The sequence below is a fragment of the Pongo abelii genome, chromosome 21 (genome assembly GCF_028885655.2).
Source record: "Pongo abelii isolate AG06213 chromosome 21, NHGRI_mPonAbe1-v2.0_pri, whole genome shotgun sequence".
NCBI classification, from domain to species: Eukaryota; Metazoa; Chordata; class Mammalia; order Primates; family Hominidae; genus Pongo; species Pongo abelii.
The window spans coordinates 40,945,571-40,972,145 of NC_072006.2; the positions used below are offsets into that span (position 1 = coordinate 40,945,571).

Genomic DNA, 26,575 nt, shown 5'->3' on the forward strand with positions numbered 1-26,575 from the left:
GGGAAAAGTTAGGTTTCAGATCCGCTGGGGCCCCCACCCACCTCATTAGAAAAATCAGAGAGGAGGCCAAGTCCACGGCAACTGTTCATATGACATACTTTATTTCCAATCTACAACCATTAAAAACGCTTTATAAGTTTACACTGTACAGTTATTCTCATGTCTGAAATAAGACACAGGGGCAGGGAGAGCTGGTGGATTGGACTGCAGTTGTCCTAGCACCCGATCCATCCTAGGAAGGAGCCTTTTGAAGACAGAAGTGGAAAGGAGAGAACAGTGGACAAGAGAGGTGGACAGTTGGCCCAAGGATGCCCTTGGTCCCTTCCCTCCCATGGGCCTTGCCCTGGGGGTCCCCCAGGGCCCACGACTGCAGGACCCTCACCAGGAAACCAGGCTGAGTGGGAAGGGGGTTCACAGTATTGGCGGGGGCTGGGGAGGGGCCAGGATGAGGAGGAAGGGCAGCTTCTGGCTCTCTTCCCAGCTGCTGGGAGTTGGAGCTGTTTTTTGGCACTGTCTACAAGGTATCCCTGGGGTTGGGCGGAGGAGGAACTGGGGATTTAGGATTCATTCTTTGTGGAGTTAAGATTTCTTTCCGTTTGAAGAGGGGCTATCTGGCCTATGGTGAGGGTCCCAAGGGAGAAACAGTCAGGGTCTTCTGCCTCCTGCCTCCCCAGGACTCCCACCCCCTCCCTGGCTGGCACCATCCACACAGCCTTTTGTAAAACCAAGACAAGTGAGAGAGGTGAGCAGGAGCAGGGAAAGAAACAATGTATGCTTTGTCCAGGCCCTCCAACTTCTCTTCCTCTTCCAAGAGGAGCGACTATAGGGTTGGTTTTTGTTGGTGGTGGTTCCCAATCTCAGGAGTCCAGATGAGGCTGGTGTTTTCCACCTGTTCTTGGCCTAGCCAGTCCCAGTCCCTCCCCAGGCTATACTAATGGCTAGCCCAGATCAGCAGTTGGCATATTCTTATGCACATCAGAATCATCTGGAGGGCTCCTTAAAACCCCAGCTTATAGGGCCCCACTCCACAAGCTCTAATTCAGTGGGTCTTGGGTGGGGCTGCTAATCTGCACTTCTATCAAGTTCCCAGGTGATATTCCTGCTGCTGGAATGCAGTACGAGAACCGCTGGCTGAGAATGGTGCCCGCAGTCACCTCATTCTCAGCAGCCTGGTGTCTCCTGGGCAGCACTAAGGAGCTACGCCACAGCTGGCAAAGCCCAGCCTTGGGGCACCACATCACCTGGGAAGCTGCTGGAAATGGTCTTGGGGTGAGTCCCCCGTGCAGAGAAGTAAACTAAGGCACAGAGATCAGCGGCAGAGCTGAGAGAGGAGCCAGGATACCAGGGCCCAGTAGAGAAAGAATGGGGCTGCAGGACCCTACAAGCATGAGGGGTGCTCTAGGGCCCACAGGGCCATCCTGGTGCTCATCACAGGATTACAAGACTGGGAGGGTAGGAGAAGTGAAGACATCTGCCCAGACCTGGGCCAGGTTTCCAGATTGCCAGCTGAGGTCCCTCTTCTTGGGAATGGTTTGAGTGGCTTCCAAACAAAGAGTGACAAGGCAGCTGGCCCTGATTGCCTCAGCCCTTCAAAGATGTTTAGAGAAAACCAAAGGTCCCTTCCTCAGGGCAGGTGTCCAGAAAGCTGGTGAAGGGCAGGAAGTGAGGGGAGCAGGGCCATTGGGATAGACAAGCAGCAGAGGAGGCTCCAAGGAGGGTGAGGAAGGAATGGCAGGGCTGGCAGTGGAGAGAAGCCCTGAGCAGGAGACTTGGGCCCAGCATCATGTCCTCAGTCCCCTCAGGACTTGGGTCTGTGGATTTTGCAAACTGCAAATGCTGTTGGGTTGGGAGGGGTAAGGCATAGAGTTGAGGTGAACTGTAGATTCTGCCAGGACGAGCAGCTCTGAGAGTGGTGAGGTCCAGAGGAGAATGGAGAGGATGGTTGGATATTGAATGGACAAAGAGATGAATCAATGACCAGAGACAGGAAGAGAAGAACCTGTCAGGCAGCACCTGCTTTACAGTCAAGGTCATCTGGGACTGGGCAGGGCAGAGGAGGAAAAAGGAGGGATCCAAGCCCCCACCACCACCACCACACACACGCCCATTGCAAAGTTCTGGGGCTGCTGCTGGCAGGCTGCTTACAGAGAAGACAGCGTGGCTCAAGGGTGGCACTGGGGGGTTGCTGGGGCAGGGTGAGCCCAGTGAGGAGGGCCGGCAGGGCTGGTGCCTCCTGATGCATTGGAGGAAGAGGCTTTTTTTTTTTTTTGGTGTGAGAAAACACAAAATAAATAAACACAGAACCAGGACACCACCACATTTGAGAGCAAATATCAGAGTTAGGAAACCACAGAGGCGGACAGGAAGGCTTCCCTGGTAGGAAGCAGGGGGACGGGAAGCCAGTTACTGAGGTTACAGGAAAATCCGCAGGAGGGAGCAGTGCTGGGAAGAACATCCTGGGAGGACTGAGGGCTGAATACTATAGTGAGCTCCGGACCCAGAAGAGGAAAACCTGGCATGGACCAACGCCACTCCATCTGCTGGCAGGAACCAGCCAAGAAGAAGAGGAGGCAGGAGGACAAGAGGCTTTGGAGGGAGATGATAAAGAAAGAATGGGTGAGTGGTGGGAAACAGACTGAGCCCAGAGAGAGGAAAGGGCTAAACCAAGATTACAGAAAGTCAAAGCAGTGTCTCATTCACTACTGGGGATGCAAGACCTGTTGGGGGTCAGGAAACCTGGGTTCTGGTCTTGGCTCTGCCTCTGGTTTGCTGTGTGACCTTGGGTGAGCCACTGCCTTCTCTGGGCCTGATTCTTCATCTCAAAAAATGAGGGGGCTGGACACAAAAGGACAAATACTATATGATTCTACTTAAAAGAGATACCTAGAATAGGCCAATCCACACAGGAAAAAAAAAAAAAAAAAAGTAGAATAAAGGTTACCAGGGGCTGGGGACAGGGGGAGTGGGGAGTTACTGTTTAGTGGGTACAGAGTTTCAGTTTAGGATGATGAAAAAGTTCTGGAGGTGGCAGTTACACATTGCAAACGTACTTCAAGTCACTTAGAAATCTTTAAAATGGTAAATTTAATGTTATGCACATTTTGCCACAATTTTTTTTAAAAAGGAAGGGGTTTAGACCAAATTATGTTATGGCCTCCTTGCTATTCATGAAGACTAGTGAAGGGGGTGAGGAGAGTATTGTCCCACTCCAGGGCCAGGGCACTGAAAGGCTGGGCTGGGGACACTGAGTGTGATCAGACCACTTTCCATTTGTGTAGAACCTTACACTTTTCCAAGGAGACTCGCAGGCACAGTGTTGCAGTTGGTCCTCACCACAGTTACATGGGGTGGGACGTTATCCTCACTTTACAGATGGGGAAACTGAGGTACAGACTAGAAACATGATCTTGCCAAGGTCATTCAAGTCGGTGGATTATTTATTTTTTTAAACAGTCACCTGGAAAACATCCTTGCATCTTAGGTTCACCCGTTGACTCACCAACTGGCTCAGTGGCCCTTGATGAAAGGATACATGCTATAAATTGGTAGAAGAGTTAGTCTCCTGGGGCAAACATGCTTGCTTCCCATAATTGGATGATAAAAATTATAAATCTTGATGTGTTTCTCTTTTTACCATGGCTGCCAGGAAACTCAACAGTAAAACTTAATTGCATGATTATGGGAATTAGCACCAGTTAGATTTAGAGAATAATTTCTCTTGCTTTTTTACTTATTTTTATTTTATTGAACCCCTATGATTAAGATTGTAAATAGCCTCTGATGCTTTTTGAAAATCCTGAGTAATTAAATCAGTTTGGTTGAGGACTCGATCCCTTAAGTCCTTGCTCAGTGCTCAGTGCTCTTTTTAAGATACAGCATCATGTTTATTGGTTAAAAGAAAGATGAGGCTGGCCGCTGTGGCTCACGCCTATAATCCCAGTACTTTGGGAGGCCAAGGTGGGTGGATCACCTGAGGTCAGGAGTTCAAGACCAGCCTGGCCAACATGGTGAAACCCCGTCTCTACTAAAGATAAAAAAAATTAGTCGGGTGTGGTGGCACACACCTGTAATCCCAGTTACTCGGGAGATTGAGGCAGGAGGATTGCTTGAACCTGGGAGGTGGAGGCTGCAGTGAGCTGAGATGGCGCCACTGTACTCCAGCCTGAGTGACAGAGCAAGACTGTCTCAAAAAAAAAAAAAAAAAGAAAGAAAAAGGAAGATGACCTGGCCCGGTGGCTGATGCCTGTAACCCCAGCACTTTGGGAGGCTGAGGAGGGCAGATCACTTGAGCCCAGGAGTTCGAAACCAGCCTGGGCAACATAGGGAGACCCCCGTCTCTAAAAATAATAATAATAAATAATAAATAAATAAATAAATAGAATAAAAAATAAATCTAAAAAACTTAAGAAAAATAGCCTAATAATCAGGGCCACGAACACCAATGGTGTGGCCAATAGTGCCTAGGATCCCCCTGGGAGGGCTGGGTTTTTTTTTTTGTTTTTTTTTTTTGTTTTTTTTTTTTGAGAAAAGTCTCGTTCCATTGCCCAGGCTAGAGTGCAATGGCACAATCTTGGCTCACTGCAACTTCTGCTCCCCCCGGGTTCAAGTGATTCTCCTGCCTCAGCCTCCCAAGTAGCTGGGATTACTGGCATGTGCCACCACACCTGGCTAATTTTTGCATTTTTAGTAGAGACAGGGTTTCACCATATTGGCCAGGCTTGAATTCCTGAGCTCAAGTGATCCACCCGCCTCGGCCTCCCAAAGTGCTGGGATTACAGATGTGACCACTGCGCCCGCTCCCCAACCCCAGGAGAGTTTGTTAAACATGCAGATTCAAGGTGGGGCCCAGGAATCTGCATTCTGAACATGCCCTCAGAGAATTCTGCTGAATGGGGACCTCAGATCACCCTCTAGAATACACAGGCTCAGTGATCTGGAATGGACTTGTTTTATAACTGGGTTGGCCAGCAGCATATTCTGGGTATTCTGGACCCACCAAAAGCCCCCAGTAGGGCAGCGGATTTGCACAGCAAACAGGACAGAGTTGGACTCAAGTTCTCATCTAAACTCTGTGACTTCTCATGCTCTGGGATGAGACTGCACCTCAGTTTCCTCACGGCAAAATGGGCGCACTAACCCATGTCCTGCCAAGGCTGCCTCCAAGAGTTGTCCCTGAGAGGTCTGAAGGAGATGTGGGGTGGGAAATGATTTCTTTTTTGAGATTGGGTCTCACTCCGTCATCCAGGCTGGAGTGCAGTGGCGCGATCTCTGCTCCTGCAACCTCCGCCTCCTGGGCTCAAGTGATTCTCCCACCTCAGCCTCCCGAGTAGCTGGGATTACAGGCACACACCACCATGCTCAGCTAATTTTTTGTATTTTTAGTAGACAGGGTTTCACCACGTTGGCCAGGCTGGCATTGAACTCCTGACCTCAAGTGATCCGCCTGCCTCAGCCTCCCAAAGAGCTGGGATTACAGGCGTGAGCCACCGCGCCCGGCCAGGGGAAAGGTTTTCTATATAGTAAAGTGCTTTAGGCGGGATGTGCAGGGGATGATGATGACCATTATTATTACTATTATTAAGGAAGAAGTAGTGGGAGCTTGGGGGGTCTGGTGAGGCTACAAGTGGGGGACATTCTAGATAGGAGGGGAGAGGGAGAAAGAGCCTGGACGCTGGGTGGGCCAGAGGAGAAGAAGCTGGATGATGAGACCATAAAAGTGCATGCGGGTGGACATGATGGAACCATGTCAGCACAGGGTGTAAGAGGGTCAAGTCTTTGGGCCCTTGGCCTTGTCACATTGGAAGCCAACTGGTAGAAGAGTGCCCCTGGGGATACCTAGAGGTGGGACCCATCTTGAGTTCATAGAAAGCAAGACCTCTTAGAGGTCAGCCTTTGGTGGGAAATAAACTGGGGAAAAGGGCTGGCACAGAGTCAGGGGACTGGATTCTGATGTCTCGTGTGTGCAGGCCTAAGAGCCACTGATGCACCAAAATGACTTGATTTGCATTCCAATGAAGTCATCATTCCAAAAGGGGCTGATTTGGCTCTGGAAAGAGGTGAGACATAAGAAACATGAAGTTTCCCAGTTTAGGGCTAATCATGCCAACTGGTCCCCCATTTCCACCAACCAACTGGTGCCAACCCCATGGACCCAAGCCAAGTGGTCTATGGGGGATTGAGACCCGAGGGTTCCTTGGGACTTTGGTTGAAGAGAGAGTGGAGATGGGGAAAAGAGAAAGAAGGATAAAGGAGGAGAAGGAAGGGGCTAGCAGTAAAAGGCAGAGAGGCAAGAGGAAGGGGGAGAAAGGGTTCGAGAAGGGCAGCATTCCTTCTTGGGACCCCAATTCTCCAGGGAATCCCCACTGTGGGTCAGGCAGTTTTCTGCTTTGGGAATGTTACCAAGACTTAAAAGGCATTTGAAGAAACAAACAAACTTAGAAATTACATTCCAAAAAAGTAGAGAGTTTTTACAAACCAATCCCCCCACCCCAAAAAAGAAAACAACCAGTTACCACGTAAAATGCTAAAAACCGAACCAAACCAATATTTACATGTAACATTTTCAACCCCATCCAGCCCCACGTCCGGAGGCTTCTGCAGGAACAGTGATGAGTGGCCTTGCACGGTGGCATGCAGGAAGTAGAAACTGGGGCTTTACTGAAAACCAAGGTCTGGCTGAGACAACGAAGATGGCAAGGATAATCCTGGACACTACGATGGTAAGGCTGAGTGGTCCATAGGTCTTGGGGGCTCAGGTCCCACGGGGATTTCTCCCCGAGGCTGGGTACGCCACCTCCCTGGCTCTCTGTCGCTCTGGGAGGTGGCAGAAGGCCTCTGGTGGCTTGTGGCCTGATGTGAATCCCCTCACCTGGAGATAACCTTGGAGAGCACCCCTGACCTCATGGGTGACAGCAGCAGCATCCAAGAGCAGAACTGGCCCACAGCTCCACTGGCTGCCTGCTCTGCCCACACCAGTCACTGGGGCATGGAGGAGGCGGCTGGCGGGACTGGCATGACCCTGGTGTTCAGCCTGCAGGGAAGGGAGATGCAGGACTTGGGGTAACTGGTCCAGGTGATCCCGAATGGGTGGGTCTGGGAACTGGCAGGTGTGGGAGGTGGGAATGCAGGGGTGCCTCCAGAGTCCTGGGGGCAAATCAGCAAAGCTAGTGGCTTTTGGTCTTCCTGATGGACAATTCTGCAGGCAAGCCGATCCATCCTGGTGTTTCCACTCTGGGTCCCCAGTCAGTTACAGGAAGGCTGATGTCTATGTGTGTGTGGGGAGCATGTGTGCAACCAAAAGGGGTTCACCGGAACCAAGGGGAGGCCATGGGAGGCGCTGCCCCACACGCTGCAATGAGCCACGTCAAAATCCAACCAATGGCTCAGGCAGCTCACAGGGGATGTGAGGAAGGGCGGGCAGCAGAGCTGGGGCAGGGAGAAGAGCCGTGAAAGGCCATAAGGCTAAGGAGAGAGGCTGGTGAAAAAGCTGGCAGGCTGGAGAGAACCGAGGCAGGCTGGGAGACACTCAGGTTTATGTGCAAAGCTGCGATAAACAACATTCTCAAAGTTCAGTCCTGTTTTCCTGTGAGTTCTCATTTGGGAAACTTGGAGGGATCTCCATACTCTTAATAGAGCCTTAGTGATCCACGTTCGACTCATGAAGAAAGGTGTCAGAGGGAGAGAGGGAAATGAGACAGGCAATGGAGAACGTCTGGGGAATGGTGATGGCCGTCCAGCCCTCCATCTTGTCAGTCAGTATTTATAGACTGACCGCTGGGGCTGGCCAAGTACCAGGCATTGAGTAATAAGTAGTGTTCTGAGGCCACATGGCCAGCAGTGTTGGGGTGCAGGGCTCCAGCTCTGTTGAGGGGCCCTCCAAAGCTGACCAGGAGACCAGGTCTCCAAACCTGGCTGCCAAGCTGCCTCGTCCACACAGGGGACCCCATGCCTGTCCATGCTGTTAGAAGCCCCATGTTGTCCCAGTGGCAAGAATGCATGTTTCAACCTCCAATAAATTACCTTAGGGACTCTGGGGTAAATTAAATTATTAAAATAAAGTAAACCACCTTAAATATTTATAGTATGAAAAATGCAAATAAACAATCTAGGCAAGATGTGTGTTTCCAGGCCCCAGTCTACTGCTGTGTCCTGGGCTCTGGCCTCTCGGTGTTCTCCTGGACCTGACCTGGCCAACCAAGAATCTCTTACTGGGAAAATCTTTGCCCCCTGACCAGCTGCAGGATGTATACACAGTGGAGATGTAATGCCTGCCACCTCTCAGGGTGCCAGGGAAAGAGGCCTCTCAGATCACTTGAGATCAAGGCAGTGTATTTAGGCATTTATCTATGCACAAGGTCTTGAGACTGACTCTACCTATTTCTGTCCTCAAGGGGTCTGCTGGGAACGTTGGAGCCCAGGTCACTTTGGCAAGGAAGGCAATTGCAATCACTCCCCAACCCTGAGCCCTGCACATTTCCACTTCGCCTCCCAGCTCTTGCTGCATCCAGGCTATGGGCAGGGAGATCCAGGGCTCCAGGACTCCAAGCAGATACTTGGCCCTGGCTACTGCCCTATCATACTCCCTAGTGTCCCAGCAATCTAGAGCAGTGGGGCTGGGAGGAGGAAGTGGTGGAGAGAAGGAGGTGATGGTGATGATGCCCACCAGGGCTCCACCAGGAACCCAACATGGAGCCCTAGAGCAAAGCCTGTTCTTCTCAGCAGTGTCTCCTCCCGAATGAAGGGGCGGATGGTCAGCAGGAAACCTCTCTGACTCCTTTTCCCCAAAGGCATGGCCAGATATGTATCCTTCTTGGGCTCTTCCAAAAGGGCGGCATGGGCAGAACCAGGCAAGGATCTCTCTTAGGACCTAGGGATCGGCTCTCGACAGATCTCTCAGTGGATGCTTGGGAAGCCCAGGTTTGGTCTCTCTCCCACTCACTGCCTTCCCCTGGGAAGTCGGAGCTCACCACCCAGGGGCCAGCAGGAGAGCCGGCTTTACCTTGATGTGAAAGCTGCATTCTGTCAGTGGCATCGCTGCTGTCCCTCCAGGGCCAGGCAATGCTGAGGACACAGCCCCTCGCCTCACCTCGTCTCGTCTCCGCTGGTTCCCTTCTGCTATCCAGGGGCTGGGCTGGTTGAGGCGGGGAGCTTGGCTGCTCTGTCACTCGCTGGCGGGGAGTGCCCTCTCCTCCCCACCCCAGCTGGACTCTGAAGGGTGCAGCCTGCACTTGGAAGGAGAGTGGCGGATGGCAGAGCGGGACGATCGGGCGAAGCAGGAAGTGAGAGACTGGGTACTACAGTCACAAACAGCGTCCTAGGAAGAGGGAGGCAGGGAGGCAGGAAGTCAAGAGGAGCCAGGAGACATGGACCACCATGCGTTGTGTGGTATGCCAGGCAAGGAACTGAGACTCGGCCATAAACCAGTTCCCAGGGGCTGAAGCTCCTCACTGGACCAATTTTTTCTTTCTGTTGTTCTTCTCCCATTAGAGCGGTAATGGAAGTTCATTGTAATATATTCTAGGCTATACAGAGAGGACAGCGGACACTGTCCATGGTCCTGCACACCAAAGAGATTCTTAACATACATTTACCAAAATGACAGCTTATTTTGCAACTGTAAAACACGAACACTTTTCTGCCACTAGGTATGTCTAGATCTCCTTCCTTTTTATCCTTTTTTTCGTTTGACACAGGGTCTCACTATGTTGCTCAGGCTGGTCTTGAACTCCTGGGCTCAAGCAATCCTCCTGCCTCAGCCTCCCAAACTGCTGGAATTAGCACCTTTGGGTGCTCATGCCTCCCAAAGGCATGAGCCACCATGCCTGGCCGATCTCCTTCTTTTTTAGTGTCTCTATACCATTTCACTAGATAAAAATAACTGATTTGTATACCCAATTTGCTTTTTTTATTTTTTATTTTTTAGACAGAATCTTGCTCTGTTGCCCAGGCTGGAGCGCAGTGGCATGATCTTGACTCACTACAACCTCCACCTCCCGGGTTCAAGTGATTCTTGTGCCTCAGCCTCCCAAGTAGCTAAGATTACAAGCGTGTGCCACCATGCCTAGCTAATTTTTGTATCTTTAGTAGAGAGGGGATTTCAGCATGTTGGCCAGGTTGGTCTCAAACTCCTGACCTCTAGTGATCTGTCCGCCTCAGCCTCCCAAAGTGGTGGGATTGCAGGTGTGAGCCACTGTGCCTGGCCCCAATTCACTTTTTATGTACATTTGGGTAGTTTCTAATTTTTTACTATTACCAATAAACAGAAATAATGATCAAAAGTGCTGTTGCCAGGCATGGTGGCTCATGCCTGTAATCCTAGCACTTTGTGAGGCTGAGGCGGGTGGATCACGAGGTCAGGAGATCGAGACCATCCTGGCCAACATGTTGAAACACCATCTCTACTAAAAATACAAAAATTAGCTGGGCATGGTGGCATGCACCTGTAGTCCCAGCTACTCGGGAGGCTGCGGCAGGAGAATCGCTTAAACCCAGGGTGCAGAGGTTGCAGTGAGCTGAGATTGTGCCACTGCACTCCAGCCTGGGTGAAAGAGCAAGACTCCATCTGAAAAAAAAAAAAAAAAAAAAAAAGTGCTGTTGGACAGCTGGGCATGGTGGCTCACACCTGTAATGCCAGCACTTTGGGAGGCTAAGGCAGGTGGATCACCTGAGGTCAGGAGTTTGAGACCAGGCTGGCCAACATGGTGAAACCCCATCTCTATTCAAAATACAAAAATTACCTGGGCATGTTGGTGCGTTCCTGCAGTCCCAGCTACTTGGGAGACTGAAGCAGGAGAACTGCTTGAACCCAGGAGGCGGAGGTTGCAGTGAGCCGAGATCACATCACTGCACTCCAGCCTGGGGGACGGAGTGAGACTCCATCTCAAAAAAAAAAAACAACAAAAAAAGTGCTGCTGGGCTGGGCCATGTGGGAGGCTGAGACAGGAGGATCCTTTGAGCCCAGGAGGTCAAGGCAGCAGTGAGCTATGATTGTGCCACTGGACTCTGGCTTGGGCAATAGAGCAAGACTCCATCTCTTTAAAAAATAAATAAAATGGCCCGGGCGCAGTGGCTCATGCCTGTAATCCCAGCACTTTGGGAGGCCAAGGCGGGCGGATCACAAGGTCAGGAGATCAAGACCATCCTAGCTAACATGGTGAAACCCCGTCTCTACTAAAAATACAAAAAATTAGCCGGGCGCGGTGGCGGGCGCCTGTAGTCCCAGCTACTCGGGAGGCTGAGGCAGGAGAATGGCGTGAATCTGGGAGGCAGAGCTTGCAGTGAGCCGAGATCGTGCCACTGCACTCTAGCCTAGGCAACAGAGCGAGACTCCATCTCAAAAATAAATAAATAAATAAAATAAAAGTGCTGTGATAGAGCCAAACTGCTTGGTTAAAATCTCAGCTTTGCCAGTTACTAGCTGTGTGACCTTGGGAGAGTTACTTAACCTCTCTTGAGCTTTGATTTCCTCCCCTCTCTCTTTCTTTCTTTCTTTTTTTTTTTTTTTGAGACAGAGTTTAGCTCTTGTTGCCCAGGCTGGAGTGCAATGATGCGATCTCAGCTCACAGCAACCTTTGTCTCCCGGGTTCGAGTGATTCTCCTGCCTCAGCCTCCCAAGTAGCTGGGATTACAGTTATGTGCTACCTGCCCGGCTAATTTTGTATTTTTAGTAGAGATGGGGTTTCTTGGCATTAGTCAGGCTGGTCTCAAACTCCCGACCTCAGGTGATTGGGTGAGCCACTGCGCCCAGCCTCTTTTTATTTTTCTTTATCCATCTCTGTGAATATTTCCATAGGCTACCTTCCTAAAAGAAGAACTACTGGGTCAATGGGTAGCACGCACATTTTACATACTGAACAATATTTGGATCAACTTTAAAATCAACATTCAAAATCCAGCCAGCTTTGTGCTGTTGTTTCTTGATGTGTTGCTGGTTATATGGAAGTGATGGTTAATTTTATATGTCAATATGACTGGGCCACAGGGTGCCGAGATATTACGTAAAACATTGTTCTGGGTGTTTCTGTCAGAGTGTTTTGAGATGAGATTAACAAGTAAATTCTCAGCCAGGCGCAGTGGCTCACGTCTGTAATCCCACCACTTTGGGAGGCTGAGGTGGCGGATCACTTGAGATCAGGAGTTCGAGACCAGCCTGGCCAACATGGTGAAACCCTATCTCTACTAAAAATAAAAAAGTAGCCGGGCGTGGTGGCATGTGCCTGTAATCCCAGCTACTTGGGAAGCTGAGGTACAAGAATCGTTTGAGCCTGGGAGGCAGAGGTTGCAGTGAGCCGAGATCATACCACTGCATTCCAACCTGGGTGACGAGTGAGGCTCCATCTCAAAAAAAAAAAAAAAAAAGTAAATTCTCCCTAACATGGACCCCATCCAGTCAAAGGCTTGAACGGAACAAGAGGGCTTACTCTCCCTCAAGTAAGAGAATTCTTCCTGCCTGACAGCCTTCAGACTGAGACATTTGCTTTTTTCCTGCCTTCAGACTTTATTATTTATTTATTTATTTATTTATTTATTTATTTTTGAGACAGAGTCTCACTCTGTTGCTCAGGCTGGAGTGCAGTGGTGCGATATTGGCTCACTGCCTCCTGGGTTCAAGCAATTCTCATGCCTCAATCTCCCAAGTGGCTGGGACTGTAAGCATGTGCCACCATGCCCAGCTAATTTTTTTTTTTTTTTTTTTGAGACGGAGTCTCGCTCTGTCACCCAGGCTGGAGTGCAGTGGCGCGATCTCGGCTCCGCCTCCCAGGTTCATGCCGTTCTCCTGCCTCAGCATCCCGAGTAGCTGGGACTACAGGCGCCTGCCACCACGCCCGGCTAATTTTTTGTATTTTTAGTAGAGACGGGGTTTCACCGTGTTAGCCAGGATGGTCTCGATCTCCTGACCTCATGATCCACCCGCCTCAGCCTCCCAAAGTGCTGGGATTACAGGCGTGAGCCACTGCGCCCGGCCAATTTTTGTATTTTTTTAGTAGAGACAGGGTTTTGCTATGTTGGCCAGGCTGGTCTCAAACTCCTGGCCTCAAGCAATCCACCTCTCTCGGCCTCCCAAAGTGTTGGGATTACAGGTGTGAGCCACCACGCCCGGCCCTTTTTTTTTTTTTTAAAGATGGAGTCTTGCTCTGTTGCCCAGGCTGGAGTGCAGTGGCGTGGTCTCAGCTTGTTGCAACCTCCACCTCTGGGCTTCAAGCAATTCTCCTGCCTCAGCCTCCTGAGTAGCTGGGACTATAGGCGCATACTGCCATGCCCGGCTAATTTTTTGTATTTTTTTAGTAGAGATGGGGTTTCACTGTGTTGCCCAGGCTGGTCTTAAACTCCTGAGCTCAGGCAATCCACCTGCCTCGGCCTCCCAAAAGTGCCAGGATTACAGGCGTAAGCCACTGTGCCTGGCCTTTTTTTTTTTAATGTAGAGATGAGCTCTCACCATGTTGCTCAGACTGGTCTTGAACTCCTAGCTCAAGTGATCTGGCCACCTCAGTCTCCCAAGTGCTGGGATTAGAGACATGAGCCATTGCACCTGGCCAAAAAAGGAATAAATATTTAAAAGATGTTTTTAAATGTCAGCCAGCTGAGTGAGAGTATAGAAAAGTAACGCACTCGCCACACACTGCTGGAAGCTGTAGAAATGGCACACTTTTGAACAACAATTTGGCAGTATTTATCAAATAACTTTAAAACATTTATATTCTTTTTTTGTGGAAATGGAGTCTCACTTTGTCACCCAGGCTGGAGTGCAGTGGTGCCATCTCAGCTCACTGCAGCCTCTGCCTCCTGGGTTCAAGCGATTCTCCTGCCTCAGCCTCCTAAGCAGCTGGGACTACAGGTGACCACCACTATGCCCGGCTAATTTTTGTATTTTTAGTAGAGACAGGGTTTCACCATATTGGCCAGGCTGATCTCGAACTCCTGACCTCGTGATCCACCCACCTCGGCCTCCCAAAGTGCTGGGATTACAGGCGTGAGCCACCTCGCTCGGCCACATTTATATTCTATTATCCTTTAATCTCATTTCTGCAACTTATACCTAAGGAAATAGTCTGAAATGTAAAAAAATGATTTTACACCAAGATGTTCACCACAGCATTATTTGCAATAGGGAAAAACTAGAAACCACCTAAACGTACAATAATAGAAAAGTAGAATGTTTGAGTCTATCACAGCCCATTCCACACACAGCCCTTCTCATGTCTCTGTGCCCCCACTGAGTCCACAGAAGACCACATGGTACCACTCCCAGCCATAGACTGGACCAAGGGGTACACTTGCCTCTAGTTGCACCAATCAGAGTTTCCTTCTTTCAGAAATGTGGAATTGGGAGAGAGGGATTTGTGTCAGTGTCTCCTAGGGGCTTGAACTGGAAGATGTTGTAAAGTCAGAGCTGGGACAGCCCACCCAGTCCTTGTGCAAATGCAACAGAGAGAGAAACAGAGAAAAAGGAGGAATATGATATCAGAGAGGGTGAAGCTTAAAGAGAGGAGAGGAAGACAGGGAGAAGCTGCTGAGGTCGTCAGGTTCCTACTCTTGGGTTTTATAAAATATGCCATCCTTCAAATACATTTCCTTCCCTTTCTGCAAAGTTAACTTATGCGCATTCTAACATTCAAATAATGCTCACTAACCTTCAAATAAGGCTTACTAACTAACTTATAAGAAACTGATAGCAGGAGTGGGGTGTGCAGCAAAAGAGTCTCAGAGGAAATGTGAGCACTTAGGTGTGAAGTCTTGATGGGGTGGAGAAATGGTATGCCCGCTAATGTTTAACAATTAGTTTTCCAGGAGTGATAGGAGCCCCAATTTGTAGTGTTTACCAATTTTTATGCTGTAAATCCTCCCACTGTGACCAATCTCCAGGTACTAAGGTGATGTTAAACACAGAGATGTGGCCAGGCGCGGTGGCTCACGCCTGTAATCCTAACACTTTGGGAGGCCAAGGCGGGCGGTTCACTTGAGGTTGGGAGTTCGAGACCAGCCTGGCCAACATGGTGAAACCCCGTCTCTACTAAAAAATACAAAAATTAGCCAGGCATGTTGGCAGGTGCCTTAATCCCAGCTACTTGGGAGGCAGAGGCGGAACTGTTTGAACTCAGGAGGCGGAGGTTACAGTGAGCCGAGATTGAGTCATTGCACTCAAGCCTGGGGGACAAGAACGAGACTTCTCTCAAAACAAAAACAAAAACAATAACAAAAAAAAAACCACAGAGATGCTGACAATTGGCTCCCGCAAGCCAAACAAGCTGGCTCTAGCACACCACTGAGTGGCAGGAGAGCAGTAAGGTCCCTTCCCTGGAGGGGATACTGGCAGTCTCTGGTGGGTGGAGCAAAAGCTGCTAGTTAAGCCATGCTCACTAGTCTCTTGGAATTCAGACCATGTGACCATCAGGTCTGTGTTGTTCCAGGTCTGGGACCTTCCAACTCTATCCTAGACCAGCATAAGAACTTCCTGGGACACATGGCCATATTCCTGAATTTTTATTTTATATAGATAGATAGATAGATAGATAGATATAGATACATAGATATATAGATATATAGATATATATTTTTGGTGAGACGGAGTCTTACTCTGTCACCCAGGCTGGAGTGCAGTAGCACAATCTCAGCTCACTGCAACCTCCACCTACTGGGTTCAAGTGATTCTCCTGCCTCAGCCTCCAGAGCAGCTGGGACAACAGGTGCATGCCACCACGCCTGGACAATTTTTGTATTTTTAGTAGAGATGGGGTTTCACCATGTTGGCCAGACTGGTCTTGAACTCCTGATCTCAGGCGATCCACCCACCTCAGCCCATATCTCTGAACTTAAAAACCAAAAGAGCTTGGACCTTATATACTAACTCCACCTACCAAGAGAAAGGACAGATCCCACCCACCTACCTCATTGGGAAGGACCACGGCTCCGTCTCCGTCCCGGAGGACACCATCCTTCCCCACCTGGGGGAGCATGGTGAGTCTGACCTCCTCACTGCTGCCCGACTTGGCTGCCTTCTTGTTCAGGATCCTGGCCACACCCTCTGGCTGATGGTAGCTGGCCGGGGAGAGGGGCTCTGGCTTCTTGGTGCCCTCCTCTCCTGCTGACGAGGTGGGGCTCGGTGCCCGGCCACACACATTACGGAAGAATTCCTGCACAATGCCATACTTGGGAGGCTCGGGCTTGGCCCGCGTCTCAGACATGCCCAGTTTCCAGACAGACTCCGTGCTCCCTGAGTGCTCCACCACACTGAAGAGGCTGGAGAGTCCATCGTTGATGTTTCTCAATACAGGGCTGTCCCGCGTGGTGGTGGAGCGGGCCCAGGCCGAGCCATTCTGCTTGCCCTGGTGCAGGTTCCACAGGCTGCGGTCCTTGCTGCTGTCCAGCTTGGACACGGACCGCCTCTGGAGCTTTGGTGAGCCATACTTGGGGGAGCAGCAGGGCCGCTCGATGCGCGAATGGACCTTGTCCAGGGAGGAGGAGATCTGCTTGCTGCGCACAGACACGAGCGAAGAGCTGCGGGGTGACCAGGCCTTGCCATGGAGGCTGCTGCGGGGTGGGTCGGTCTGCAGGCCCACACTGACCGTGCGGATGGTCTGTGTGCCCACACTGGCCAGGCCCACCGTCTGGCTGGATGTGCTCTTCACTTTCCTCTCCAGTGAGCCGGAGCGCATGGCCTGGCGCACACAGTTGGTGATCTCCTTCATGTCATCACTCATGTTGCCTGACATCTCGAAGTCATGCAGGGCCGCTGGGAAGCCAGGCCCGGCCGCCGAGGGGCTGCCCGCTGAGCCTCCGTCCAGGCGCTGCCGTGAGAAGTTGCAGAGCCACCGACCATAGGAACTCTCAGCCAGCCCATCAGCCTCGGCCGACTCTTTGGGCTTGGCTGTGGTGAAGAGGAAGCCGGGCTCGATAATGATCTTCCCCTCTTTGTCATGAACCACAGGGACTCCCAGGCGCCGGGCCACCGGGGGGCTATAGTAGACTCGGATGCCCGTCTTGTCAGGAGCCGTGTAGCTGCGCTGCATCTGCCTCCCTGGGGGATCCTGGCAGGCCAGGGCACCCAGGTGGTTGCAGTCCCTCGATGAGAGCCCAGGCTTCTCCTTGGTGTCTTTCTCTGGATCCCCTGGCTCGGAACTCACAAAGCCAAAGGCAGGGTTGTTAGGCAGCTTCTTGCCCCGGGCATCTCCGCCAGCAAGGTAAGGGGAACAGTCGAGCAAACTTTCAAACTCAGACATGGAAGAAACAGATTTGGTTCTGCGAAGGGCACAGGAGGAAACGTGGTTATTAGTGGAAATAACACTGAGGGCACACTCTGGTCTACCACCCTGGTCTGTGTGCTGCGTGAGGGCAAAGACCAAGACTGTCTTGTTCACCTCTTGTAGAGATGTTGTTGGTGCCCAGTCCCATATTCTGTCTGCATTTTCTTTCTTTTTTTTTTTTTTCCCAAACAGGTCTTGATACGTCACCGAGGCTGGAATGCAGTAGTACAATAATAGCTCACTGCAGCCTCAAACTCCTGGGCTCAAGTGATCCTCCCATTTCAGCCTCCAGAGTAGCTGGGACTACAGGTGTGCACCACCACACCTGGCTAATTTTTTTTTTTTTTTTTTTTTTGAGACAGAGTCTTGTTCTGTCACCCAGGCTGGAGTGCAGTGGCATGACCTCGGCTCATTACAACTTCCACCCTCCGGGTTCAAGCGATTCTCCTGTCTCAGCATCTGGAGCAGATGAAATTACAGGTGTGCACCACCACGCCCAGCTAATTTTTGTATTTTTAGTAGAGGCGGGGTTTCACCATGTTGGCCAGGTTGGTCTGGAACTCCTGACCTCAGGTAATCAACCTGCCTCAGCCTCCCAAAGTGCTGGGATTACAGACGTGAGCCACTGCGCCCAGCCTAACACCTGGCTAATTTTTAAAAAATTTTTTGTAGAGATGGGGGTCTCCCTATGTTGCCCAGGCTGGTCTCAAACTTCTGGCCTCAAGCGATCTTCCTGCCTCTGCCTCTCAAAATGCTGGGATTACAGGCATGAGCCACTGTACCTGGCCTCTCTCTGCACTTTCACCTATACACCTAAAACTGCATACTCTGAACTGCATACTCCACCATTCTCTACCTGATGGCTTTTTTTCTGCCTGTGGGATCATACTTGGCTGTCCTCCACATAGAAGAAGCTAGACCCAGCACTTTGGGATGCTGAGGCAGGCAGATCACCTGAGGTCAGGAGTTTGAGACCAGCCTGACCAAGATGGTAAAACCCTATCTCTTACTAAAAATACAAAAATTAGCCAAGCGTGGTGGCGTGAGCCTGTAACCCCAGCTACTCAGGAGGCTGAGGCAGGAGAATCGCTGGAACCTAGGAGGTGGAGGTTGCAGTGAACTAAGATCGTGCCATTGCACTCCGCCCTGGGAGACAGAGCAAAACTCTGTCTCAAAAAAAAAAAACAAAAACAAAACACACACCCAAACCGAAGCTAGAGATAGCACAGAGTTAATGAGTTAATGCCCCTAAACACAGCCCTCAACAAACAATAGGTGGGATATGGTGAACAAGTGCCCCAACCTCCTTGTGGTGGGATGACTCTAAGCTGCATGTTCTACTCTGGCTCCCTGAGTTCCTCCGATAGCCTGAACTCCAGTTGCCCACGGAATAACCAGGTTGAAGCTTCTTTTATCGGCTGCTTTCCCTTCCCTGTCTCACTTCCAAGTGTTTCCTGAAATTCTGTCCCAAATAAACCATTTGCACTTAAATCTTTGTCTCAGGGTTTGCTTATGGGGGAACCCAAACTAAGACGCCATGAAGCACCATATATTGCCTGAATCCCTGAACACACCAGGCATATGGAAATGCATGCGTCAGACCACCCTGATTAACTTCAAGAGGCAGCTCCTATCATCCCCACTAGACAGAGATGGGAAGTACTGCTCAAGGTCAAGGTCATAGAGCTAGAACTGGCAGGGCTGGCATTCAAACCTGGCCCTCTGGCTCCACAGCCTGTCCTGCCTGCCTTGCTTCTGGGCTGGTCTGATAGCAGCTGGGGGTTCTGTTTCCCTGACTCCTTTCACAGATTTCCTAACAGTGGAGACGTGGTCCTTATGGTCTTGGGTTGGGGGTCTCCTTGGCCATTGCACAGGGCTGGACCCAAAGGATGCTGCTCAATAATCCCAGGAATAGAAGTCAATCTTGACTCTCCTAACTCCAGAGGCGGGAGAAAAGAATCCCAAGAGGAGTGAAATGTTTTCTTTCCACCTGTGTTCCATTCCTGGAATCAAACAACATGCAGCAGCCTGGAATTCCCACTGCCCCAAGCTTTCCAGCTCCTGAGTGGCTTGGGTTCCAGAGAAACCATATCCCGATGCTCTCTCAACTCGGATGCGGTGGGGTGGCGGCAGGAAGAGGGCAAAGGGGCAGGGCAGGGCTGCAGCGAAAGCAGGTAGAGTGGGTGCAGGGTGCAGCAGGAGGTGGAGGGGGCGAGGCTGTGGGGTGGGGCAGAGAGGCAGAGCAGGGGACCAGGATGCAAGCACCTCTTTAAACCGTTTCCTCCAAGCTCAACTTCGGAAACAGCCTCCTTGTCATGGATCTTCTCACTGCGTGTCTGTCAAGGAAGAGAGACAGGAAGGGTCAGTTCTGGCCACTAGAGCACTAAGGGCATGGAACAAGAGACCAGCCCCGATCTCAGTGCTTGAATCTCCTCATCTGGAGAGCAGGAATGACGTCATCAATGATCTAGCATGGTCAGTTTCTGGCTGCACTGCATCTAACTCCCCTACCATATGTGATCCAGGTTGGGCCAATCAGAGCTCCAAGAGTGACCCCCAAGGAAAGGGACCACTTAAAATTTAATCCAAATGTGGTGACTGCAACAAAGCATCCAGTGGCCCACTGCTCAGCTGGTGGTGGGCTTGTCTTCTCCCTCCTCAACCCTACCCCCTCACTTAGCTCAGTCCCTGGGTGGTTGTTTTTTGTTTTTGTTTTTGTTTTTGTTTTTTTTTGAGGCAGGAACCATGAGATACAGACTCCAGGGCTGAGGAGCCCAAGGTGCAAGGGTGTGACCTGTGAGACAGGGTTAGCAACTTCCTCTCATGTCCCCCACAAGCAGGGACCTTTATGCTGTAGCCAGGAGCCAAGCTAACATGGCAGCAGCTGCCCCACTCACCTCCTTCCAGCTGTTGTCCTGCTTCTCTAGCTCCGAGTGCTTCAGAACCCAGGGGTCGGCAGCCTTCTGCAGCTGGGCAAGGGCAGAGAGGGTGGGTCGGTAATGGGCAAAGCTGGTATGCAGGACCCCGTTCTAAGCAAGGCCATTCCCCAGACTCCACTCTGCAGCCCACAGAACCTACATCATGAATCAGGGGCCACCTTCTCAGTGGGTAGCAGCTCAGAGCGCCCCACTCTGCCTGGTGGATTTGGAAAATGATAATAAAAGGAACTACTTGCAGGCATCCTTCTAGATGTCATTATACCTAATATAGTAACAGCCATGACTATGTGAATTCATGTTACAATTCACAGAACAGCTAGACTAGCTAAGCAGCAGCTACATCCCATCAGAGTGGCAAATTTAAGATGCAGGCACCCCCGCTGCTCCATCCACAGTGGCCGTCATTCATGTATCCCGGCACTCTCTCCTGCTGGGCCTTGAGGGGCCTCTGCTTCCCTCCCCTCTTTGGAGCTCCATCACCTCCAGGTGGCTTGTGATGGAACCTATCTCCTATGCACACATTAATTTTTTTTTTTTTTTTGAGATAGAGTCTTATTCTGTTGCCCAGACTGGAGTGCCATAGTACAATCTCAGCTCACTGCAACCTCTGCCTCCCAGGTTCAAGCAATTCTCCTGCCTCAGCCTCCTGAGTAGCTGGCATTTACAGGGATGAGCCACCTTGCCTGGCTAATTTTTGTGTTTTTAGTAGAGACGGGTTTCACATGTTGGCCAGCCTGGTCTTGAACTCCTGACTCAGGTGATCCGCCTGCCTCGACCTCCTAAAGTGCTGGGATTACAGGTGTGAGGCACCACGTCTGGCCACATTAGTTGATTTAATCCTCACAGAAACAGTGTATGATAGGTGTTCCTGTGGTAATTTCCATTTGGCAGATGAGAGGATCAAGACTGAGAGAAGAGGTCGGGCAGCTGACTGAGTGAATGATCGTGTAGCACTTCCCACTGTTGGTGGCTCCATCTGTACCATCTGGCACTACAGCCTTCTCTGGAGGATTGCCTTGGGCAACCAGAACCGAATCACTGCCAATGACAGACAAAGACAGGGGTCCAAAAGACTGGCCCAAAAGGCAGACCCCTTGCCTTAAGGTGGACCAAACTGTGGAGTGATTTACTGTTTACACTCCTGGGCATGTCATGGGGTCAGGCCGAGGGCAGACTTCATCTGAAAGCATATCTTACGTGGTTTCTTCCCCTTCCCCATCCTGGCTCCATCCGTTAACAAATCACTTGCACACAGGGTAACCAACTCATCTTGGTTTGCCCAGGACTTTCTCAGTGTTTGCACTGAAAGTCCCATGTCCCAGATCCCTCAGTTCTAAAAAAACGAGTAGGCTATGGCTAGGACTATTCTAGCTTTAAAAGTCAAAGTCCCAGGAACACCCTCAGTCCCAGGCAAGCCAGCATGGGTTGGTCACCTTACTTGTACTTGAATTCATGTCTAGGGCTTTGCTTCTTAGAAACTCAACATGAGACAAACAGTAATAAGGACAACAATGAAAATAACACTAGGCCAGGTGTGGCAGCTCACAACTATAATCCCAGCACTTTGGGAGGCTGAGGTGGGAGGATCACTTGAGCTTAGCAGTTTAAGATCAGCCTGGGCAACACGGTGAAACCTCATTGCTACAAAAAAATACAAAAGTTGCCGGGCACGGTGGCTCACGCCTGTAATCCCAGCACTTTGGGAGGTCGAGGCAGGTGGATCACCTGAGGTTGGGAGTTCGAGACCAGCCTGACCAACATGGAGAAACCCTGTCTCTGCTAAAAATACAAAAAATTAGCCAGGCGTGGTGGTGTAAGCCTGTAATCCCAGCTGCTCGGGAGGCTGAGGCAGGAGAATTGTTTAAACCCGGGAGGCAGAGGTTTCCGTGAGCCGAGATCATGCCATTGCACTCTAGTCTGGGCAACAAGAGTGAAACTCTGTCTCAAAAATAAATAAATAAATAAATAAATAAATAAATAAATAAAAGTTAGCCAGGCATGGTAGAGTGTGCTCCCAGCTACATGAGAGGCTGAGGTGGGAGGATCACTTGAGCCTGGGAGGCGGAAGTTGCAGTGAGCTGAGATGGTGCCACTGCACTCCAGCCTAGGTGACAGAGCAAGACCTTGTCTCAAAATAAGAAAAGAAAGAAACGAAGAAAATAAGAAGGAGGGAGGGAGGGAGGGAAGGGAGGGAGGAAAATAACACTAACATCAGCAAACAGCAATGAGAGATGAAGACCGTAGAATCAAACCAAGCCCCAGACAGGGTGGGCTTAGGAAGCACTTTGAATCTTCTGGCTATCTCACTTTATTTCCATAGCTGCCCTGCAAGATGAGAAGGTCAAGAATGGTCATCCTTATTTTACAGATGAGGCCCAGAGATCAGAGGTGACTTGACTGGGGTTGTACCTGGTGGAGCCAGGTAAGGACTGGGGACTCCTGGTCAGAAGCTCTTTCCCACCAGCCACTCTGCTGCTTTCATCAGTCTGGCTTAATCGTCAGTCCAGTGTAAGGAAGAATGCTGCTTTGGGGGATTTGGTTTAAAGTACAGGAAGCAGAGGAATGTCAGAGAGACACAAGAGGCCAAAGCTAGAGGGCCGGCAAGTCCCTGATGTGAGAACAACAGCAGAACATGGAACCTGTGCCCTGATGAGCTGACAAGACACACCTGTGGGCTGATATGTTCCCCAGGGATGACATGAAGCTTGTTTCATAATTTCAAAATCATTTTAGAAACATTTTGTTGTTAATATGAGAACGAATTCTTCTTTTTTTTTTTTTTTTTTTTGAGACAGAGTCTAGCTCTGTCACCCAGGCTGGAGTGCAGTGGCGTGATCTCGGCTCACTGCAAGCTCCGCCTCCCGGGTTCACGCCATTCTCCTGCCTCAGCCCCCCGAGTAGCTGGGACTACAGGCACCCACCACCACGCCCGGCTAATTTTTTGTATTTTTAGTAGAGATGGGGGTCTCACCATGTTAGCCAGGATGGTCTCGATCTCCTGACCTCGTGATCTGCCTGCCTCGGCCTCCCAAAGTGCTGGGATTACGGGCGTGAGCCACCGCGCCCGGCCGGAATTATTCTTTTATAGACAGGAATTTGGTTTGATGGTGCAAACAGATGCATGCATGTGACCTGCTTTCCACGTGGTACCTGGATGGTTCTGGGATTTGTTAGTCATCCTGCCATCCTGCACTCCCCAAGCACAGGCTCCTAGCGGGTGTGAACCTCAAAGGAGCTCTTTCCCTGCAGGGAAGTGGGCATGGCCCAGGACCAGGAACTTTCCAGATTTGGGAGTTCTGCCAGATTCTGGTCCTCTCCCTTACTCACTTTATGACCTTGCGCAAATCACTTTGCCTCGGTCTTCTCATCTGAAAAAGGGGTTTCATGAACGTGACCTTGCAAGGCTGTTGAAGTACTGAAGAGAACATTAGGAAGAGGAAATACCTAAGATCAATAAACTCATGAAAAATGCTCACCTTCAGCACAAGTCAGAGAAATGCAAAGTAAAGCAATAAGATAGCGTTTCCCACTCTAACTTGGGCAGACGTTTCAAAGATTGGTAATCACAGGAACTGGCAAAGATAAAGCAAAAAGGGCCTTCTTGTCCTCCTCACCGTGCAGCTAGTAGGAGGGTACATGGGCAAAGCCTTTCTAGAAGGCGGCCTGGCAGTTACCATCAACTATAAATGCATATGCCCTTGGATTTAGCAATTTCACCTCTAGGAATCTATCCTACTGAAATATTCATGCGTGTGCAGAAATATATGTGTGGAGATGTTCACTGAGGCACAACTTGAACTTTTTTTTTTCTTTTTTTAGATACGAAGTCTCACTCTGTTGCCCAGGCTGGAGTGCAGTGGCATGATCATGGCTCACTGCAGCCTTGATTTCCTGAGCTCAAGCAATCCTCCCACCTTAGCCTCTCATGTAGCTGGGACTACAGGCACACATTGCCACAACCAGCTTCAGGTCACAACTTTCAATAGTGAAAAACTGGAAACAACCTAGATTTAATCACTGTAGATAACAAATCATAGTATCTCCACACTAGGAGCACCAGGCACCAGTCACACTGAATGAGGAAGGCCTCTATACTTTTGTGAACAGCTCTCCAGGAAAGACACAAAGTATAAATAAATGGACATTACAATTTGATTAATGATTAAAAAAACAAACAAAACAAAACCCTGTAAATATAAATTTAAATAGAAAGAAAGGCCCAGCGACTAGGGAGGCTGAGGTAGGAGGATGGCTTGAGACCAGGAGCTCAAGCCCAGCCTGGGCCATACAGTAAGACGTCATCTCTTAAAAAAAAAAAAAAAAAATTTTTTTCATTAAAAAAAATGACAAGAAAGGGAGGGAGTAGGCTGAAATATGCCTTTGTAATATTTGAACCTTATATAAAGATGAAGTCCTGATTCATGTAATTAAAATTAAAAGTAAGGCCAAGCGCCTTGGTTCACGCCTGTAATCCCAGCACTTTGGAAGGCTGAGGCGGGCGGATCACCTGAGGTCAGGAGTTCGAGACCAGCCTGGCCAGCATGGTGAACCCCATCTCTACTAAAAATAAAAAATTAGCCGGGTGTGGTGGCACGTGCCTGTAGTCCCAGCTACTCGGGAGGCTGAGGCAGGAGAATCACTTGAACCTGGGAGACGGAGGTTGCAGTGAGCTGAGATCGCACCACCGTACTCCAGCCTGGGCGACAGAGTTTATTTATTTATTTTCTCAAAGAAAAAATAAATAAATAAAAATAAATAAAATAAAAGTAAGGCCGGGCATGGTGGCTCACTCCTGTAATCCCAGCACTTTGGGAGGCTGAGGCGGGAGGATCACTTGAGGCCAGGAGTTTGAGACCAGCCTGGCCAACATGGTGAAACCCTATCTCTACTAAAAATATAAAAATTAGCCAGCCGTGGTAGCACACGCCTGTAATCCCAGCTACTGAGGAGGCTGAAGCACACAAATCACTTGAACCTGGGAGGCGGAGGCTGCAGTGAGCCGAGAGTGCTCTCTAGCCTGGGTGACAGAGCGAGACTCTGTCTCAAATAAATAGATAAGTAAATAAAAATAAAAGTGAAAGAAAGGGAAAAGTCAAAATCAAGAGTGGAGCAGAGCAGCCTATGGTAGGTGGTGCCTGGCTGCATGAAGTGAACTATAATGGGGAGTGAGGGTCAATGATTGCTTTTCCTTTCCTCCTTCTTTTGATTGGAGATGTCCCAATTTTCCCATGGGAACCACTCTTAGTTCCTCCCTCTTGGTTCCTGGGTTTGGGTAGGCTCCAGGGGTGGGCACATGACTCATATCTGGCCAATCCACCGTACTTGCTAAGCTGTAAGATATGAGCATGAAACTTATGGTGGCCATATTTAGGAATAGCTTGTTTAAGAGTAAAGCTAACACAGAGGAAAGCAGGCCTGACAGGCTGAAGCAGAGAGAAAGATCTAGTTCCCACTGCATTCTCTAAGTGCCTGGATCCAGCTATACCCGAAGGAGATGGTGTGCCAGACCTCACTGGACAAGCACCTAGATCCAGCTATACCTGAAGGAGTTCCTGCTTCGGAATCATTTCTGTAGCAACTCTCCCTTGAGGGTGGAAGGAGCTTGGCAGGGGTGGGCCTCACCTGGCTTAGGCGGTTCTGCAGCTCCTTCACCTGCTGCTCCACCTGCTGCTTCTCACCCTGCAGCCGCTCCACCAACTGCAGCTTCTCCTGGCTCCAGTTGCGCTCGCTGATCTGCAGCTGCCGCGTCAGTTCCATGACAGCGCTGTAGGACTCAGCTAGGAGGTGCTGCTGCTCCTCACGCTCCCTCTGTAGGGCTGCCTTCCAGTCGGGCCCTGCCCGCTCCCCGGCCCCCTTCCCTGTCTTCAGCTCCATCTGCGGAAAGAAGCAGACTAAGCAGCTGGCAGCAGGAGGCCACTCCTCTCGGCCCTTCTCTCTCCTTCCCTCCTGGGTGCCAGCAGGGGAAAAGGGGAGAGGTCCCCTCAAAAGACCCCTCACCAGGGACTAACCCAGCTTAGTCCTCCCCACTCAGAATCAACCCCTAACCCCTCCACACAATAAGGGTTTGAAGAACTCTCTATAAGCCAAGCTCTGCTGTAGGCTTTTTAGGCATGATGTCAGTATCCTCATAAAAACTCTGAAAAATTACTAGTGGTCTCTCCAGCAAGATGGTTGTCTTGGCCTCAGACCTCAGGGTGGCAGGAAAGGGAATGTGCAACCTTTAGACTCAATGCCCCCCATTAACCCCCATGGGCTGGTCAGGTTCTTGGAGGGAGGAGCACCTGAAATGCCCGGGTTTTTGGGGGCAGCGGGTGCAGTGGACACCGTGGAATGTGCAGATGGAGGGAGCTGTGAGATCTGCAAGAGGGTTACGAGGGGAGAGTAGTGGCACCAGGA

The 26,575-nt window shown here is 50.3% G+C and overlaps 1 protein-coding gene across 1 annotated transcript in view; it reads right to left on the minus strand.

Annotated features, from left to right (window-relative positions):
• Window positions 1–79: 79 nt before the first annotated feature.
• Window positions 80–26,575, minus strand: part of MTCL2 (microtubule crosslinking factor 2) — an 86,975-nt gene continuing 60,479 nt past the window's right edge. Inside the window, exons 11-15 of the mRNA XM_009233558.4 lie at window positions 25,802–26,053; window positions 20,138–20,209; window positions 19,506–19,576; window positions 15,885–17,235; window positions 80–9,313 (exon numbers count right to left, since the gene is read on the minus strand). Of these exons, the coding sequence (XP_009231833.3) occupies window positions 9,161–9,313; window positions 15,885–17,235; window positions 19,506–19,576; window positions 20,138–20,209; window positions 25,802–26,053 (1,899 nt within the window). The 3' untranslated portion in view covers window positions 80–9,160. The remainder of the gene's footprint in view (window positions 9,314–15,884; window positions 17,236–19,505; window positions 19,577–20,137; window positions 20,210–25,801; window positions 26,054–26,575) is intronic.